Source organism: Panthera uncia, chromosome C2 (assembly GCF_023721935.1).
Source record: "Panthera uncia isolate 11264 chromosome C2, Puncia_PCG_1.0, whole genome shotgun sequence".
Taxonomy (NCBI): Eukaryota; Metazoa; Chordata; class Mammalia; order Carnivora; family Felidae; genus Panthera; species Panthera uncia.
The window spans coordinates 93,572,524-93,586,810 of NC_064810.1; the positions used below are offsets into that span (position 1 = coordinate 93,572,524).

At 38.7% G+C, this 14,287-nt stretch overlaps 1 protein-coding gene across 1 annotated transcript in view; it reads left to right on the forward strand.

The window, feature by feature from the left end:
- The first annotated feature begins 561 nt into the window (after nucleotides 1-561).
- PHC3 (polyhomeotic homolog 3) overlaps nucleotides 562-14,287 on the forward strand; it is an 82,514-nt gene continuing 68,788 nt past the window's right edge. The window contains 5 exon segments of the mRNA XM_049629612.1: nucleotides 562-612; nucleotides 3,842-4,007; nucleotides 8,215-8,238; nucleotides 8,240-8,371; nucleotides 9,491-9,568. Coding sequence (XP_049485569.1) covers nucleotides 599-612; nucleotides 3,842-4,007; nucleotides 8,215-8,238; nucleotides 8,240-8,371; nucleotides 9,491-9,568 — 414 coding nt within the window. The 5' untranslated portion in view covers nucleotides 562-598.

Here is a 14,287-nt window from a genome sequence, read left to right on the forward strand (position 1 = left end):
TTCCGGTGCTCAAGTTTGCAATCCCTACTAAATGCTCAGTAAATTCATGTGGAAGACGTGAATAACATTCATAGGGTAATTATGGTGATTCCTTAATCTCACAGGGTCTGGAACACAATTTTTGAGGCTGAGAGAGGAACTGCTTGTTTGTACCCCCAACTTCAATAAGCCCTAGGTAACAAGCCCGGTAGCCACCAAAGCATTTCCTTTCCCACTGAAACTTCATCCAATCTCGGTTGTATTTTCTTTCATTTCACTTATGGCAGTTTGCATAGGCTTTGGTATATTTTAGATGTTCTTAAAAATTTTAAGTTAACTGTCCAAGCAGAACGTTTTATATCTTGGTTACAGACCCCTCCGTAAGAAGATGACCATCGGCAAGAGAAAGGGAGGGATTGGAGGGGAAATAGTGGCAGCTAAATTGGAGAAACCTGGTCATTTCCCCGAGCGAACAAGGCCTCAGGTGGGAGGGGGGATTGGAAGACGAGAACGCCACGTGACCTTGGGGGGGGGGGCCCCCGGGCTGAGTCGACCCCGCCCCTCCGCTCGCCGCCGGGGGGGCGCATGCGCAGCCCGTGTTAGTGATGGAGGAGAGAAGATGGCGGAAGCGGAGTGAGTGACTTGCTGGTGACTGATGTCGTAACCGGGGGGGCGAGTGGGGCAGCGACATGTCCCCTGAGGGGAAAGCTCAAGGCTCTTTGGAGGGCAGTGCAGGGAAAGGGAGACCCAGGAGTTCCTTATCTTGCTTGGAGGAGCCCGCTTGGCCCATATAGGGGGGCGGAGGCCAACTGTAAGGGTCTAGTTACCTCCAGGCGGGAGCGCCCATTCCGCCGTGTGATCCCGAATCGGCAGGGCCCTGCTGGCAGAGCCACCCCAGGGACCCCGACCGCTGGGGTCTTCCGGGAGGTGGGCCCCAGCGGGCCCCTCAGGCGCTGTCATCCCTGCAAGTGGGCCCCGCGGGCAGCCTCGTCACGGATGCCCGCTCCAGGGGCCCGCGGAGGCTGGGTAGGGTTGGGCGGGCACTGCCGGGCCTCCTTAGCGCTCCCCCACTTCCCGCCCCGGCGTCACCCCACTCCTCCTCGGAGGGAGAACCTGAGACGAGGCTGCTCACCGCCCTCCCCCAGGAGGCGTGGAGAAGGTGTCCTAGCGCGGGCCTTATCGCGGCGGGGGCTCCTGCGGGTCTGGCCAGGCTGAAACACCCCGGAAAGAAAGACCTTATTTCCCCTGGGTCTCTGGCTGCAGTGTTGACGCCTGCCTTAGAGAGCCATGTTCTTGTGCGGTGGTGTGGTGTGATGATGTTCTTAGTTAGCTACTCAAACTTCGTGTTTCCTGGGTAGGCCTCTTGTGCACCACGACTGCCAGCTGTATTTTGCAGACAGTACTACGCACAGACGGTGGAGTTAGTAAAATTGTTTTTTTGTGCCAGGTCTCCAAATGTGATACAATGGTTTGGTCCTTCCTGCTCACTGATGTTTAGATTTGGGCCTAGAATTTGGATTATCTGCGACCATCTTTGGTTTGTTAGTGAACGAACTTACCATGGGGTTTCAGTTTGAGGATGTGGTTGTGCAGAATAGCTGTCTGAAAGGACCAGAATTTAAGCTGGCTTTTTGCATATCACTGCTACATGGGTAAGAGTTTTGACAGCCAGCAATTTGGCAAAAAGTTTACCTTGTCTACCACTAAATCTGTATGATTTGAACGTATGATTTGATGATTGGAAAGCAGTTTGAAAAAGTATAAAAAAAAAACCATAGAGAAGCATAAAGATGTGGGTCATTTACTAATCAAAAAACTGAAGTCAGCTGTTTTCCTCTACTATTTTCCTTTCACTTCCTTTTATTAAATTGAGGTTTTTTGTTTTTTTGTTTTTTTACTTTTAATTCCTTGGACAGCCTATAAATACTATTTGCATAAATGGTGTAAAGAACAAAGAAAATTTGTACGTAAAGGGACACCATATGGGAATAGTGTGTGTATGCACAATTAGTGCCAAATTCCTTTGTCTTTTCATGAAGTAGAAAGTGTTCTTGCTACATTCTTGTCAATGATGCTGATGTGATGTGTGGCAGATTTTGCTTCTCAGAAGAAAAGATTGGATAAGAAAGACAGATAAAATCCGTAGATTCTCAAGTGTGCTTTTCACCATTCTGGTGCATTTCTAAGTTTTACTTTCTTTTTAAAAAAATTTTTTTTTTCAACGTTTTTTATTTTTATTTTTGGGACAGAGAGAGACAGAGCATGAACGGGGGAGGGGCAGAGAGGGAGACACAGAATCGGAAACAGGCTCCAGGCTCCGAGCCATCAGCCCAGAGCCTGACGCGGGGCTCGAACTCACAGACCGCGAGATCGTGACCTGGCTGAAGTCGGACGCTTAACCGACTGCGCCACCCAGGCGCCCCTCTAAGTTTTACTTTCTAACAATATTGAGGCCCTCAGATTTGACTTAAAATGTTGTTTGAATTTATTCAGTTGTAGATTCAGTGTTAAGTGGGATTTTATACCACAACAATGAAGTGAGTTTGAAGGAATCAGAAAGTCTGGTACAAAAATGTCCTTTACTGTCCATACATGAGGAAAGTAACATAATTACAGTTTTTCAAAATTTGGAGTAGTTCTTTATGAAAGGAGGTTTTTGGAAGGAAGTGAGGAAATTGTTGTCAGCTGCTCTGTTTTCCAGGAGTAATCTGCTTATAAGTATAACCAGAGTTATTAGGTGTAGTGTGGACAGTGTTGTAGACTAGGGGAAAAGCCGCTGTGAGTTAATAAAAACTTACTATTTTTACTTTTTAAAAAATGTTTATTTTTGAGAGAGAGCATGAGTGGGGAGGGAGAAAGAGGATCTGAAGCAGGCTCTGTGCTGACAGCAGAGAGCCCAATGCGGGGTTTGAAATCACGAACCTGAAGCAAAGTCGGACACTTAGCCAATGGAGCCACCCAGGCGCCCCTACTTTTTTTTTTTTTTTTTAAATGTAAGCTCTGTGCCCAGTGTGGACCTTGAATTCACCACAACCCTGAGATCAAGAGTTGTGTGCTCTACCCATCGAGCCAGCCAGGTGCCCCTTGGAGGCCCACATCAAGTATAGAGATTACTTAAAAAATAAAATCTTCTTTTTTTTAATGTTTTTATTTATTTTTGAGATAAGAGAGAGTCAGAGCATGAGCGAGGGAGGGGCAGAGAGAGAGGGAGACACAGAATCCGAAGCAGGCTCCAGGCTCTGAGCTGTCAGCACAGAGCCCGACGCGGGGCTCGAACTCACGGACTGCGAGATCATGACCTGAGCCGAAGTCGGATGCTTAACTGACTGAGCCACCCAGGCGCCCCCAAAAATAAAATCTTAAATTATTTTTAAAATTAATAAGAGAACATTTTAAAAGCAGAGTGTATATGGTAACCAGAAATAAGCTAATGAACACAAATGCTTAGGCATCCTATTTTAATAGTTAAGAATGACTTTGGTCAAAAGAAAGTAAAGAAATATTTTAAATTCTGATGTTGCCTTAGTATTTATTTTTTAGGTATAGTATTCTTTTATAAACTTGTTTCGGTTTCACTCATCTTTCATAAATGAAAAGATAAACTTTAGGCCAGGATTTATTTAAGTTGCATATCCTGAATTATTTGAACTCAAATTTAGAAGGTATTAACTATCAAATATGCTATATATTTGTGAAGTACTTTTCCTAAGTGTTTATGGTGACTGTATGCTATCTCTGCTATTATGAGGGTTGTCTTAAAAATTTAGATTGTTGCTGATTATTTCTTTGAAATAATTAAATACTCTTTAAAGCCTGTAACACAGTGCTTTTGCCGACACAAACCCTTTGTGTTACCTGACAGATTCAAGGACCACAGTACAGCTATGGATAGTGAAGCAAATCCTGGCACATCTTCTGTGTCGACAACAGCCAGTAGTACCACCACCACAACTATCACCACTTCCTCCTCTCGAATGCAGCAGCCACAGATCTCTGTCTACAGTGGCTCAGACCGACACGCTGTACAGGTATTTCAGTTATAATGACGGGTGGGCTAAGACTTAGGATGCTGTTATTTTTCTCTTAAGCCAGGTGAACCTGTTGTTTTACGTCCTCAAATGAGTCACATGATATTTTCTAAATGAGTGCAGTTAGAATAGTTAATATCTGAAACAATCAAAAGTTATTCAATAATCCTTCTATTGAAAGGGCTTACATTTGTCAGCATGTGGCTTATAAAACCATATGTCAAGAAAATTATAATTGGAAGGTCTCTAGGTGGCTGCTACAATGTGGAGACACTCAGCCTACAGCCTAAATATACAGAATGGATCTAGGCTTTTCTAGGTTCTTTTATATTTGAAACCAAAATATAGACTTAGGAAGATCTGTTCAGGTCTGTGGATGTGTTAAGAGGTTTATTTTATTTCTTTTTTTTCTTTTAATATTTTTTAATCTTTATTTTTGAGAGAGAGACAGCATGTGAGCAGGGGAAGAGCAGAGAGAGAGGGAGACACAGAATCTGAAGCAGGCTCCAGGCTCTGAGCTGTCAGCACAGAGCCCGACGTGGGGCTCGAACTCACGAATTGTGAGATCATGACCTGAGCCGAAGTCGGACGCTCAACCGACTGAGCCACCCAGGTGCCCCTATTTTATTTCATTTTATTTATTTATTTATTTTTTTGAAGATTTTTTTTTTAATGTTTATTTTTGAGAGACAGAGTGCAAGTGGGGGAGGGGCAGAGAGAGAAGGAGACACAGAATCCGAAGCAGACTCCAGGATCCGAGCTGTCAGTATAGAGCCTGATGCAGGGCTCGAACCCACAAGCCACGAGATCATGACCTGAGCCAAAGTCAGACGCCCAACCAACTGAGCCACTTAGGTGCCTCTAGAGGTTCATTTTAAACTCAAGTGGCTTAAGAACCTAAGCAGAAGAATCATTTAAAGTTCTTAGGGGCAGAGGGGGGAAGGGAATATTTAGGAAAAGTTTTAGTCTCTTCACTTGGTTGCAAAATTAAGTTTACTTGGTTAACTTTTATAATGAGGTTGAGGCAATATGGTATTTCATAAAAAGGGCATGGGCATTGTAGTCTGATATGCTCTTTGTTTGAATTCCATTTTCTTAATCCTTAGTAGCTATGTGTCTTGGCTGAGAGGCATGATCTCTTTGACCATCAGGAAATTGTAAAATGAGGATGAGACCACCTAGTTCCTCAGTTACTTTGATCATTAAAGGAAGCATTAAAACGGTGTGGGGCACATTATATATTCCCAATCAATAACAGTAGCTAATATTTATTGAATAATTGCTATGTGGCAAGCATTTGATGAATGCTTTACGTGGATTATCTTTTTTTAAAGTTTATGTATTTTTGAGAGAGAGCATTAGCAGGGGAGGGGCAGAGAGAGAGAAAAGACGGAGAACTCTAAGCAGGGTCCCTGCTGACAGTGCAGAGTCTGGTGTGGGGCTCAAACCCATGAGATCATGACCTGAGCTAAAAATCAAGAGTCGGACACTCAACTGACTGAGCCACCTAGGGATCCCTCTTTTTTTTAATTTTTTTATTTTTAAAGTTTATTTATTTATTTTGAGAGAGAGAGAGTGCATGCACGAGCAGGGGAGGGGGCAGAGACAGGGAGAGAGAGAAAGAATCCCAAGCAGGCTCTGAACTGCCAGTGCAAAGCCTGGAAGCAGGGCTTGAACTCATAAACTATGAGATCATGACCTTATTCAAAGTCAAGAGTCAAAGGATGTTAACCTACTGAGCCACTCAGGCATTCCTGGATTATCTCTTTTAATCCTCACCACACCTCTGTAAAGTGGATGCTGTTCTCTCCCATTTTACGGATGGGGAAAACGGATGTTTTAAATAGATTAACTTTTCCTAAATTCACATAGCTAGTAGATTGTCTGGTTTTAGAGTTGTGCCTTTAATCACTCCGTGAGTTTTTATGTTTCATTCTACTCTGAAAATAACTTAACCTGGTTGCAATATAGTCCTCTCTCCACTCCATTTTTCTAGATTGGATATCCCAGCATAATGGCTTTTAACTGTTGTGTTGTTTAGAATTCTGAAGTTACCATGGGGTAGAATCAGAGTTGTTGAAGATTGAGTCAGTCCAGCAAAAGTTCAAACTGGAATGAAGAATGTGTTTTTAATGTTTTTTACCTTCTTTGCGGCAAGGGATCTAGGAGAGAGTATCTAGATGTTTGAGCATGTAGTTGATGTGGTATTTTAATATGACATTTTGATCTCTAGTTTTTATCTAAGCTGAATGTGTTAATAAAAAATAAGATGTTACTGGAGAAGGATAGGTATAGGTATCTCTCACAAATAGCACTTATACTAGTTCTTATGAGGTGATAGAATTGCTTCCTCTAAAGTACAGTCAAATCAATATTCATTGAATTACCTAAGTAGTTCTTTAATACTGTCCAGCATTCTTTTCCAGTCCCATGAGTTCTCTTTACCCTTTTTGTTTCTTTAAAGATTAAAATAAGAACAATGTGTTGTACCTTTAACTTGCCTTTTAGGAGTCTCTCTTCCATCAGTGTGTCATTGAACGATAATGAAAGACTGTGTTGACAATAGAAGAAATGGCTACACTGACAAAAATGTGTCAAATAGATTATATTTATCTTTTATTTTAGCTTGACTTTAGTTTTGTTATGGAATTCGAAGAACATATATAGATTTACCTGACCCAAAAGGTGTCCTGCTGTAATTCTAAATTGCTTAATGCTGGTCTGTCGTCTCCTGAGAGGTCAAAAGCGTACATTGATATTGTGACAGGAGTCTGTAGCAGATACAGCCAATCTGTAGTTGGAGAGATGAGATATGAATACATGAAAGTAAACAAGGAAATATGTTTCTTGGAATTTGGATAAAGAGATTCATTGCTCTGTGGTTCATGGTGTCCTGACTCAGACCTCAAGCTGTAGGATTATGGCTCAATTACTCTGTTAGTTCTGAACACTGTGGTTTGATCCTGAGAGTAGGGTTTTGTGCTGTTTCAGATCACTGTGGGGCATGGTGTGACTTTGGAATGTGGTTGCAGAGGAGAGGTCTAGTCTGACTTATGAGTTTGGACAGATCAAGGATTTTTTTCTCTTTTTTTAGAATACTTTTCTACATGTATCTATTTGTGAAGTTTCAGGCTCAGATTTTATATTTTACTAATATTCACAGTAATTAACAGTTTTTCAGGAATTTTTTTAAGTTAGAATAGTTTTTTTTATGTTGAAAGGAATCTGACATTTAAAAACATTAAAAAAACTAATAATTTAAAACAGGAAGTAGCTTTATAGTTTTACATGATTATTTATATAATACCTGCTTGTAGATTTTTTCCAGATATTTACGGAAAGTACAAATGAGAAGGTAAAAATCTCCTCGAATCTAGCTGTCTATTGGTAGTCTTTTAATGTTTTCCTGAATAGTCTTTCAAATATTTTAATATAAAATGGTATCTTACTCTATACACTATTTAGTAATCTGCTTTTTTCACCAAATGATATATTTGGGAATTTTTTTTTTTGTTGCTAAAAGTAGATATGTCTGTGCTGTACAATACAGGTGTATTGTGTCCCTAGGTGCTTGTGACTATTTATATTAAAATTTAGTAAAATTAAAAACTCATTTTCTTAGTTGCATTAGCTGCATTCGTAAGTGCTCAGGAGACACATGTGGCTAGTGGCTGCTATATTGAGCAGCATTGATCTATGTTATTATTTGTAATGGCTGTAAATGCATATTCCTCTCTATACCCAAGCCCGGAATGCTACCCAGTTTTCTCTAAAACAGTACGCCAGTTTACATCCTTACTGACACTGTGAGAGTTATCTGTTTCCCCATTTAGTGGTAATATTCTTTTAAGTCAGTTATTCAGTTCTTGCTTTGGCAGCGCATACACTAAAATAAGTCAGTTATTCATCTGAAAGTTGGAAAATAGTATCTTGTTTTAATTTGTAAATTTTGACTACTAATGAGAGTGAAGATTTTTTCAGGTGCTTATTTGGCTCTTTTTTCTTTTGTGAATTGCTTCTTTTGGGTGGCTTTGATTTGTACAGATTAGCGAATCTTAGTCATATGTAACTAGGAGAGAACTATGTTAATAAACATTACCCTCAATATTAACGTAGTGAAATTTTAAACCACCGCTTGTTTTATACTTCATGGTTCAGCTTAACATTAAGATCATGATTTGACATTGGTTCAATTGACTCGTCACAGGTGATTCAGCAGGCATTGCATCGCCCCCCCCAGCTCTGCTGCTCAGTACCTTCAGCAGATGTACGCTGCTCAGCAGCAGCACTTGATGCTACACACCGCAGCCCTCCAGCAGCAGCACTTAAGCAGCTCCCAGCTTCAGAGCCTTGCTGCAGTTCAGGTGAGACTTAACTGAATTCAGACTTTATGAGGTAAAGTTGGCAAAAGTTCACATTTTTTGCAGATAATTACTGAAAATAGATATATTGGGTATTATTTCGGAATTCTCAGATGTCCTGTGATTAGTTTGTCTTAAATTAATAGGCTGCCAGATAGAAGTTAATAAAAAGTGTACGGATATGTTTTATATGTTACTCGGTTGCTAGCTCCGTCCCACTTCTTTTTATCTACATTGCAGAAATACTATGCTAGTGTCATGGTTTTGTAGGTGATAAAATTCTGGGTACAATAGTGAATACTTAGGGTTACAGGAATTGTATTTACATTTCAGTGAAAAAAATTTTAATATAAGTAATTTACATTCATTTAAAAAAAATCAAGCAGTATAAAATTGTTTATAAGAGGTAAAGTGGAGGTGTTCATTTTCTAGACCCACTGCTGTTTTTCATTCTTCACAGGTGGCTGCTGTTCAGTATATATTCCTCCAGAAATTTTCTGTATAAAAATATATATACATGCACCTTTCTTGTATCTAGTCATAACTTCCTAGTGATAACGGGATATTTTTATAATTAAATGCTTGCTTTAAAAAAGATTTTCATTCTTATTCTGTTTATTTAAATAAGACTGTGAAGATTTAATCTTAAATATTCTTATGAGAGGAGGATCTCAGTTGATTGAACCTGAAAAAGGTTTATTTCTGTTAGGAACACAGCTCTTGCATCTTCTTCGTAGTATGATTTTAAATAACTTCATATTCATGATACAAGTTAGGAAACTGAAACCCACTGGCACTTGATGTGGCTCCATTTTCTTTTTCATAACGTTGGAGTGGTGATTCCACTTGAAAGAAGACAGAGACTTGTAGAGTGAAACTGACAATGAGTGCAGCTCTTAAAATAAGATTAGCCTTTGGGTCCTTCGTTTTCATTATTCAGCTTTTTCCTTTTTTTCTTAAGCTGTTGGGCCAAAGCTTAATCTGTGTTGACTGTGAATTGAATTTTGCATTGGTTCATACCTAGATGTTTTAACTTTTATTGTGATTTTTTGGTATCTTGGTGCCAGAAAGTTTTTAACTTCAGATTTTTATAGACATATTATAAAGATCTTATTATTTTAGGCAAGTTTGTCCAGTGGAAGACCATCTACATCCCCCACAGGAAGTGTCACACAACAGTCAAGTATGTCCCAGACATCTGTAAGTGCCCTAAATTTTTTCCTGGATTTAAAAATGTTAATTACTGCTTTCCAAAAGTGAACTTAATATTTACAAAGTTGCTGTTGTATATTTGTTGATTGATACTTAAGTGATAAGTGCGTAGAAATAGAAATGATAAGTTTCAAGAATTCAGAGCTAATGTTAAGCTTCTGAAAACCTGAGTTTTTTTTTTTTAATAAATTTTTTTTTAATGTTTATTTATTTTTGAGAGAGAATGAGCAGGGGAGGAGCAGAGAGAGAGAGAGAGGGACACACAGAATCCAAAGCAAGCCCCAGGCTCCTAGCTGTCAGCACAGAGCCTGACACAGGGGTCGAACTCACAAACTGCGAGATCATGACCAGAGCTGAAGTAGGACACTTAATTGACTGAGCCACCCAGGCGCCGTGAAAATCTGAGTCTTAAAAAAAAATGTTTTTGTATTATTTCTTATATATGTTTTCCTGCTGATTTTTCTCAGATTTTATGTGATTCAGAATTATGGCAGTTTTCAGTATGTATTGAAAGCCTGAAATGTACAATGCAGGAGTATTAGGCCATGTATTCCCTGCAATATACTAAAGAATGTCAACCCTTGGTAGACATCTAAATATTTCTAGCTTTTTTTGGACACTTCACATTTTAGAAATTAATACTTTTCAGCTTATGCTTACTTGACTTATCTTGGCCAATTTACAAGTATCCATTCAAGATAACGTAACTTTAAACAAAAATTTTTTTTGAAGTTTATTTTTATTTTGAGAGAGAGAGAGAGAGAGCGCAAGCAGGGGAGAGGGCAGAGAGAGTGGAAGAGAGAGAATCCCAAGCAGGCATGCACTGTCAGCACAGAACCTGATGCGGGACTCAATCTCACGAACTGTGAGATCATGACCTGAGCCAAAATCAAGAGTTGGACGCTTAAATGACTGAGCCACCCAGCACCCTAAGATAACGTAATTTATTTTGAGAAAGGAGTAAATCTGATTTGCTATATTGCACATATATAGAAATTGTGCAGTTTCCCAGTTAAAAGAAATTTATAGGCATGTAATATTTTTTTATCTTGATAGAATTTCACATTGTAAGAATATTGAAAATTTCTATGTACTTTTTACTCAGATTCACCATTGTTAGCATTTGGTTCATTTATCATTCATTCTTTCTCTCTACATATATACGTGTAGACAGACATCTTTTTCTGAACCATTTGCAGGTTAGTTGAGACATGTTCCTTTATTCTTAAATGCTTCAATATGTATTTCCTATGAACAAAGTTGTTCTTTTACAAAACCACATGAGAATGGTCAGATGCAGGAAATTTAACAGTGTAGTCCATATTCACATTTCGTTAGTTCCAGATTGCTCTGTCTCCTCCGCTGTAGACGTTATGGACCAGATAACTTTTTGCTGTGTGTGTAGGGGGGCTATCCTGTGCACTGTTTGGGTCCTTAGCAGCATCCCTAGCTTCTACCCACTAGATACTAGTAGGCCCTCCTCATTGCCACAGTGTGACAACCAAAAATGTCTCTAGGCACTGGCAGATGTTTCCTGGAAGGCAAAACTGCCCCTGGTTGAGAACCATTGAGTTAACCTAATAATATCCTTTCTAACTAATTTTTCCTGATCCCAGATGATAATACTCTGATACTTTGTAAAATCGACTGCAGTAGAGTTTAGTTGTAGATTGCTAAGGAATTGCAGATAACTTGTACTGTATTTCTTTAGCTAGGGGTATGGTCTTTGCTGACTAAGTACATATATAGGAGCATATGATTATTTTTATGGCTACTGACATTTTTAATTTAAAAATCCTATTTTTGGCATGGAAGTATCCTGGAACATGAATAAAATTAGTTAAATCTCACTTCGTGAGATCAAGCCTTGCATCAGGCTCTGTGCTGGCAGTGCATACCTACTTGGGATTCTCTCTCTCTCTCTCTCTCTCTCTCTCTCTCTGGCCCCTCCCCTCTTTGTCTCAAAATAAATAAATAAACTTAAAAAAAAAAAAAGATGTTACTTATGACTTGTAAACAGACTGAAAAAGAAAAATTTAAGCAATGTAATCTAGCCCTAAGCCTTAATACTATAATTATGGTTATTGATGCCGATGTGTCTTTAATTAATACATTGGTAGTTAAGGCAAACACTGTAAACATTTGTGAGCTGGTTAAAAAAAATTATGGGCAAATTTTTTTATTCTTTGAAATACTGGAATATCATAAATATCAAAGAGAGATTTTCAAATTATTAAAAGGTATCCTTTTAAACTATTTTTCTCTCATGAATTTATGTATGTGACTTTCACAGAAATTCTGATTCCAGTGATTGTATTTATTTTTTTATGACATTATTAGTGCTGCTTGTCATAAACCAGGCAGGCTTGTATGTATGATAAAACATGCCAGAACCTGTGATTGGTTGGTGGGGGGAAAGAGGTAAGCATGGAGAGCAGATGTCCAGGAAAATTAAAAAAAAAATACACTGCATTTGTTTTATTTTATATCCCAGTTGAGCAGTAGCTCAAGTGAGTTGACTAGCTATCCAAATTATGATACCCAAGGTAGCTTAGTAAGTGTGGGTCAGTCTCCAAAAGAGGGAAAGAGTGTGGTAGCAGAAATCTCTAGGTAGTGATACTAATGAGCCATGTCAGGTGGCAGTCTAGAAACTTTTCACAGTTTTTGGTTATTTCAAGGTAGGATTCCAGATCAACAGTGAAATCCCACCGGGAAGGGTCCAGCCTCCAGTAGGAGAAAGGGCTAGAAGGTAGGTTGTCAAGTCATCAGCCAGATCCATAGACTTGGATTTAGAGTAGGAGTGGGATCCCAATGGAGAAATAGAATATTATTAAACAACGGAGTCAAAATCCAGTCATTGTGATTTAGGGTTGAAACTGTGGAGAAGGCTGTTGTTAATTGAATATATAGGTAATCAGTGGGTGCCAGCATCCTCTTCTTTCCAAACCTCATTAAAACAGACTAATTCTAGACTTTGATCAGTAGTGAGAGTGGTGATTTTATGATTGTTTGGTTTTAAAAGTAGTTGGGACTGAGTGTTCAAGTTGATGCCTTTGTACTTTAACTGAATTGGACTTAGATTTAGTTAAATTTGATTTGCCAAAATGAAATCCAAACCAATTAAAAACTCTGCTGCAAAAAAAAGCAACAAAGTTAAAAACCAACAGAATGATTAAAAATATATTAGTACCTTGTAGATTAACCAGCTGATATTTGTGAAATAACAAGGACTCATTTATAATTGTAAGGTAAACAGTGAGAATTCACAAAAGACCTGTATTGGTAATTTTCAAAGAAAAATTTCTGGCTTCTCAATATATGAAAATGTATTTACTGTATTAGTAACAAAGAAGTGTATGTAAAAACAAGGACATCTCTTAAATCAGAAAACAAGGAACAACATTGAGTCAATACCCATTATTGGCAAGGATGTGAGAAAGTAGGTATACTCATACACTATAAGTGGGAATGTATTTGGTACAACCTTTCTGAAAGATTATTTGTCAATGTGTATGAAAATTTCAACTATGCGTTCCCTTTCACTTACTGTTATTTTTAGTGATGTCATTTACTAAAAATGACAGATAATTATGACATAGATAATCATGCAGAAATGACATAATTATACAACTATGCATGGTTTATAATCGTGAAAAATTATAAACAATATAAATAAGTGCCCATTAATTAAAGATTAAACAAATTATAGTTAATTCGTACAGTGGAATACTATAGCTAAAAAATATGTGTGTATACAGAGACTTACATTTTCATTAGGCATTAAGTGAAAAAAGCAAAAAATTATAGTATGATCTCATTAACTTATATTTAGGTTATTCTGTTTTTCAGTTCTAAAATTTCCATGTGATTCTTATTTGTATCTTCTATTTGCTGAGAGTTTTTCCATTCAAGTGGGCTCACATTGCTTGTTCAAAGCTTTTTTATGATGACTGCTTTAAAATCTGCCAGATAATTTTATCTTTCATCTTGATGTTGGCATCTACTTATTGTCTTTTGTATTCAGCTTAGGTCTTTCTGGTTCTTAGTTTGATGAGTGATTTTTGATTGAAACCTCAATATTTTGAGTATTATGAGTGTATCATATTTAAACTTTGTGTTTTGGCTAGCTTCTGAAAGGGAATGTGTGCCACCTCCTTACTATCGTCTGAGGGTAGAAAGTCCAGGTTACCCATTTGATCTCTATTGACACTCATAATTGCTGAGTGGTGGTGAGAGTCCTGGCTGGAGGGAGCGAGGGGAGTAAGAGTACCTGTTACTGCTCCACTGATACTGCAGGGACAGGGTGGGTTGGTGGTGGTAAGTCTGTTACTGCCTGGCTGGGATGAAAGTCCTGCCTCTCTACCTTGTTTTCTCTGAAGCATATCCATTGGAAGGATTAGGAGAATTGGGGTACCTCATTACATCCTGGTGTAGGTGGAAGTTTTTGCTGGTGTGGGTGGGCCACAGTGTTTTCTGTGGTGTTTGGCTAGAGTAGAGCAGTTGTCTAAAAGTTTTCCATGTTGTAGGTAGCCTCTTTCTTGGTCTTTCGGCTGGAAAGAACAGGCTGCTTTTGGGGCTTTTTTTGTTTGTACCCATTTGTATTTCTGGGTTACTGACTACTTCAGCTTAAAATTTTGGGTTCTATAAGACAAAAAGAAAACCCAGGGACCTCACAACAACATGTTTCAGTGGGTTCTGAGGTCCTTA